General features: G+C 36.1%; 1 protein-coding gene across 1 annotated transcript in view; it reads left to right on the plus strand.

Moving 5' to 3' along the window:
* LOC146170344 (nonsense-mediated mRNA decay factor SMG5-like) overlaps positions 1-6,230 on the plus strand; it is a 36,917-nt gene extending 30,687 nt beyond the window's left edge. Inside the window, exons 26-28 of the mRNA XM_083388770.1 lie at positions 1,885-1,970; positions 3,571-3,659; positions 4,858-6,230. Of these exons, the coding sequence (XP_083244896.1) occupies positions 1,885-1,970; positions 3,571-3,659; positions 4,858-4,905 (223 nt within the window). The 3' untranslated portion in view covers positions 4,906-6,230. The remainder of the gene's footprint in view (positions 1-1,884; positions 1,971-3,570; positions 3,660-4,857) is intronic.
* Positions 6,231-6,540: the final 310 nt, after the last annotated feature.

The raw sequence follows: 6,540 nt of genomic DNA on the forward strand, positions 1-6,540 counted from the left end.
TCCCCTAATAATTTTTACCATAACCCAAATTCTAATTCTACCCATTACTCGCGCCTAACCCCAAACAGAGGCAAACAATCCTGTGCCAAAACACTATGGCACCCAAACGTTGACACCAAAACGACCGATGCCAAGAATATGTCCTTTAATCGTCCCATACCATGTTTTTTTTACAGTTTTGGGCGTTATTTTGTCCATTTAGGTTTTTTTCCGTTACATTTTTGATTTATTCCGAGTTAGATTTTGTTGCTTAGGGGGCTTATTTTGTGTTTCCATCGAACTCTAACTAACATACTGTGTGTTTTCATAATTTACAACACGAAAGGCCTATTTTAATTTTTTTTTTATTTAGGCCTGTCTTATTGAGCACACTGTATTTTAAAGAAGGTCTGTGGAGTCGGGAGTCAGATTTGGGACTCGACGTACCGTAGTCGATTTGTTTTGCTGAAGTCGGACTGCCTGAGTCCCGAGTCCGACGTGCGCAGTACCAATTTTAAAACTAATAATGCCGCCAAATGCAAATTAAAAAGGCGAAATAGCATATGGTGGATATTTTCCAGCAATGTATTGTGGTTGGATGACATATATGACACCCCTGTGATTGTTGAAAATCCACCTTAATTTAGTTACGTAAATGGGAAAAATAAATGCTGTAGGGTGGCAGAAGCACTCGGAATTTGACGAAATCACACATTTGACCGGAGTCGGACTCGGGAGTTGGATTATGTTTTTTAACCGACTCCGCAGGCTTCTTTATAGATAATAAAATTAGGAGCCTGATGTAATAAAAACTGCCAGCAAAAAACAAAGTATCCGAACAAAGTTAGCGGTCGACTCGCTCGTCAGGTGCGCCGCCGCGTTTTGAAAGGTTGACAAGTGCGCCCTGGGGTGAAAAAGGTTGAGAAACACTGCATTAGACTAAAGAAACCTGCTTTTCGACCCAACAAATGTGAAAAAAAAAACGAAATAAAGCCAAAATATATTCAAGAATAAGGCGCCAATTAATCGCTTAATTTAAAAAAAATCTTTCCATTTTTTTAAATTATGTGATAAGATTTCAAGAAAACCTTTTTTTATAGACCCCCCCAAAAAGGACCACACGCCATAAAAAGTTGAGAACTACTGAGCTAGAACTGTAGACTGAACCCTCCTTAGAACAGAAAAAGAACCACAAAAAAGGCATTTTATGTTTGAAGTCACACTTGGCGGCCTTAAGGGGAACTGGCCGAAGTCTTAGACCTCCCAAGCACTTACAAACGAGTGGGTTAGTTAAGCCAGCAAATAATAGCTTGTGTCTAGGTTCGAACTTTTGAACTTAAGAATTATTCCGGTGATTTGAACATCCTGCGAAGCTATGTAAGCTTGGGGACAATAACAGCCTATAACAAGCCAAGTAATGTTGAATCCTCATCGTGTCTACGGTAAGGTTGGGTCGTTCGTTTGGCGGTAATGACTTTATCCAAATGTTACTACACTTTAGAATCTCTTAAAACCGTTTTCTATTTATATTTAACAAACAGCAGGCCTTTAAGTAGCACTTTTTATACATTTTTGAAATTCATTTTTAATCCCATTTTGTTTGATCGAACGTTTTTACCTATGACCCAGACTTTTTTCTAAACAAATCACCATATAACTAAAAAATAAATTGTTACGGACTGTCTGTCTTATAAAACTTTTTTTTTTCATATTCAAAATTAAAATTTTTAAAGCATAGAGCCATAGACCTACATTACGAAAAGTGTTAACACTTTTACCACAGTGTTTTGGTAGCGAGGCCTTCAACAATATATAAAATTCATCCTTTTATTATATTATTATCCACTGAAGTATTTGTGATCAAATTCTCACATTTTCTGATATTGATTTGCGATTTAAACGCAGGAGATTGTGTCGAGTCACTGAATGCTGTCGCTTTCTAATGAAGAGAGAAGCTGAAAAAACTGGAACTGATCTCGCTGAATTGGAAGGTAACTTTTGCTACAAAGTGGTTTTAGTATAGTTGTTGGATGTAAACAAGCATGTCACGTACATAAGTCTACGATCTGATATTACCGGATATTATATTGCAACCTTTAAAGTGAAAAAAAAACAAGGTAGTGAAGGTTTGTCTAAGTGTGGATGTTTGAAACAAAGTAAATGTGACCAAAGTTGTAAGGGTTTTTTAAAAATACTACAAATACGAACTGGTAAAAACCATGATGTGGTATAAGTCACAAACGTAGGCACAATACAGATTTACTTTTTGTAGAAACGTAGGCACAATGCTATTGACCCCAATAGCATTGTTAAAATGTTAATAAACAACGGTTAATATAAAGTTACTATGGTTAGTTATCGTGTGCTTAGATAACAAGACACAACTATTAAGATAACATGTATTAAGTAAGTTGTCGCAGGACCATTCATCAATATGGTAGGCCTAGTTTAGTATATATGCATGTAGTTGTTACTTATTGGTGTTGTTTAGACACAGAGTCGATGCAAGATCGCGGTTGTAGTTAGGTGGGTCCGATAAATTCGGATCGTACCCAAAGCCTTGTAGTGGTGGTATCGGTGCCGATCCAATACCAAATTATTATAGAGGTTTAGGGCATGATTGAAATATTGATTTCTCCGTCGTTGGGAAACTGTGATTGTACTTTCCATTGTCGCTTTACTTGGTGAGAAATTGAGCATCCACGACAATGTTATCATTATTTCTAATAACATTGACAACACTATCTGCAGTTAAAACTCAAAAAGGCGTCTACAGCAAACTACATTCAGTTTAAGTAAAATTGTTCATGTCCCCAAAAGTTTTACCAATATTATAATTCTGTATAATAACATTGATTACAGTTACACTATCACATTGGATACTGTGGGATCTGCAGCTTTTTTATAATCAATAATAAAGTTCCAATAAGCATTAATGCAAAACAAATATTTGCCTTTCTATTCTATTTTTTTATGTTAAACAAACATACCCAAAGTTAATATTAAAAATTAATATAGCCTGCACATATCTTAATTATACCTCGGAAAACATAGATCATTCTATGAAATTGCACGGCGCAGCGATTTATCAGGTTATATAATAGGTTAATAACGCGCGTGGTAAATAAACTTTTTAACGTTGAAGCCAATTGTGGGTACCGGAATAAAATGTCAAGTTAGGATATCGCTTTTTTAAATCATAACTCAACACACTAAGAGCAACACATCAGACAAAAAATAAGCTACTGTATGGAAAATTATTCCTTTCCAGTTCGCAATACGATTGTACTACTTAGTTAGGATTAAGCGCTTAACCGTGTTACGTGTTTATCAACACTTAAACATCCAAATTGATTAACTGCCATAAGCCAAATCTTAGTTCATTAAGTGATTTTACGATGTGATAAATAGGGCTTTAGATTACGCGTTTCAGCTTTCGTTTGCCAAATATGTTCTTCAGTTACATAATATCATATTTGATGATGCAAAGTTTTCCGTATTGTTGTGTGTAAAATTCCTGAGTTTTCCTGCTTCAGTTCGCCTCGTTTCAAACTTGACAACCGTCAACACATTTTCCTTTGTATTTTCCAGGCATTGTTGCTATTCTGACCCGGGAAAGAGACACCTACACCACTGAACAGGAAAGCGTGCTACAGTGCGCTAAATCATTAGGAATACAAGTAAGTCGTTCACAACATGAAACTGGCGTGCCTAAATAAATAGTTTTCCGTTTAATAAATATTAAGATAGAAGGAGTCCACCGAAAGCCACAGTGGTTAACACACACATGTGTGACTGTGTGTGCATGTTTCATTGAATATAGAAGTGGGTATCTTTGTGAACATTTCGAATTTTTCTTTATTCCTTTGCAATCTATATATTTAAAACGTTTAAAATGTTGTTACCCATACTTCGATATGAGCTTTGGTTTTCTTAGTACGTCAAACTAAAACCTTCGACTTTTATGTAATGGTTTTTGTTGTTTGAAAAAAGACTCTTCTAAACCACAGTTTTGTTTGTGTTTTTGACTGGATATGGCCGAAATATTTAGATTTGTAAAATTTCACTTAATTTTTTTGACTTAACTTTAAATGTATTCGTTCTTAAAATAAGTTGCGAGCTTGTGAGACAGCAGCTGTATTTACTCTGAACCTATAATAACGCCTTATTTTTGTATAAAAGCCCACCTGGATGGATTAGGCGAGCCAAATCCACTTTAGAGGCCAAATAACGATGAATAATTTAAGCTGGGGTCGCGAGCTAATCTCCCGTCCCTTCTAATCACCTTTAGACACCCGATCCCTTTGCCTTTCAGCCGAACCTGCGTTCCAATTTGAACCTTCGTTTGAGCAGGGTTGTCTGAATATGTCTGTGCTGTGCGTTTGGTTCTACATATTGCTACAACATTAGAAACAAACTTTGAAAAGTATCTTGCCCCTTCTTGACTTGCGAGGCGGCAAAAAGGCCCAGTCCAATTTGAAAAGGTCAAATGAAAATAAATAAAGAGTTTTTTGAAACGTTTAAAATGCTACCTTCTTCTGTATGTGTTTGATATAGTTCCTTCAATATCTGTAAGTATTTTTTATTTTAGATACGAAACCGACTCGTTTCGCGACGTCATTGCTAAGTTGAAACGACGCACCAGGGCGTCGTAAAGCACGCTTAGAGAACTCTGCTATAAACCTTGTTTGTTTTACACCAGAGCACACGAACAATTCACAAATTAGATTAGAATTAGAATTAGCCACGTTGGGATTTTGCTGTAATTTGTTGAACTCGAGAACTAGAATTTTCTAGTTGTACAAGTCGGGCACCAGGACTTCGCCGCAAAGCACAGTTTACCAACAACCGCCATAAACCTTGTTTGTTTTCCCACAGGTCAGCAGCGCTTTAAGTTTCAGCAAATCCTGGACGAAGATCGAGTGAACGCTGCGGGTATTCCCCTTTCTTCACCCAGCAATGTACATACGTCTACGGTTTTACCCCCTTCTGCCCCCAATCATCATCCATTCACCCACTGGGGCAGGGCGATCTTGATTTTATGCATTTTCGACTGTTGTCGAGTTGTTACGATATAAAGTGCCAATCGTCACCAGGGATGTCCGATAATATCGTATCGCTGACGATACCCGATACCAAGTAGTAGTATCGGTATTTGTCCGATACGAAAATTTCTTATTAACAAATATTTTAAACAAATTGTACAAGTAAAACTTTATTTTACCATGCCTTAGTACTAAACTAGGAATGTCCGAAATTATTGGATCGGAACTGATGACCGATACCAAGTGATAATATCGGTCTACGTCCGATACTAGGGCGGTATCGGTGCCGATCCGATACCGAGTTAATTTTATAAATTTCAGCCATGATTTGCGTTTCTGATTGTTTTTCACTTGAAAAAAATTTTTTTTACAAAAATTAGAAAAAAAATTTTTTTTACAAAAATTGCTTAATAAAGCAATTGTTTTCCTACCCAAGCGGAAAACATTGTTCGCACGTCACAATTATATAATGATTATGACGTCATTTGGTATCGGATAGGTATAGTTTGCACAAAATATCGGGTATCGGTATCCGATAAAAAGCGAAGTATCGGACATTCCTAGTCGGCGCCGGTTTTAAGCAAAACGGGATTGTTTTTAGTTTTGCCTTGTGCTGCAATTTAATTCAAACTCCTTCGACAAAAATAAAAGCTAACAAATCTGTGGTTTTTAACCTTTTTAGTGTGCTTTCCACGATGTTTAAAGCTAAAACTGCAATCAATTCGTTAATAAACTGAGTAAAATGAGATGATTATATGTTAGCACTCCAATAAATGTTAAACTTTGTTCAATCGGCGGCTAGGTAGTACTTTTTTAAATTTCTGTATTCAAATATAACTTCTCGTAACATTGTCAAAAGTGCCCCTGTAAAATTGTAAAATACCCATTGAGTGAGTGATTAACCCATGGGTAAACAAACACTGAGCTACTTCGACAATACAGGGCAGATTTTTCACCACACGTTTAAAAACAAGCATCTGCTCGTAATTTTCCTGACGTAATTTTTAGCATTTTTCCACCCTCGTTCGGCTAATACAGCTCTTTAAACCAGTTGACTAGCTTTTTGGCAGAATGTGCAAAAATAGTAAAAATTTTCAGTTTTAAATTGGCTTTATAAATTCGTTGTTGCGAGCAAGAGCCGTAGCTTTTGTCCGATCAACAAAAATTGCACAAGTTTTTTCGTTTTTATATCGTGATATCCAAACTAACTACCGAATAAAACCTGGAAATAAAACAAACAGTTTCGAAGTGTTTGTCTTCTATATTTTTTTAAATTCGTTACTTAGAAATTAACAGCATCGGAAAACAATTCAGTTTGGTTATCGGAAAACTAATCAACACATTCATAAGAAATTGAAGAAAACAAGATAAATATAGCAATGTTGTCCTATTTAACCACAAGTGTTCGTATTCTTCTGATAGATCTATTAATCAAGTCATATGCAAATATGACGTCACTCAATATTCCGCCATTGAGTGTAGCATGGCAGAAAAAGTTATCACGAACAACCTGAAA

This window comes from Ascidiella aspersa, chromosome 1, assembly GCF_963924565.1.
Source record: "Ascidiella aspersa chromosome 1, kaAscAspe10.2, whole genome shotgun sequence".
In the NCBI taxonomy this organism is placed as follows: Eukaryota; Metazoa; Chordata; class Ascidiacea; order Phlebobranchia; family Ascidiidae; genus Ascidiella; species Ascidiella aspersa.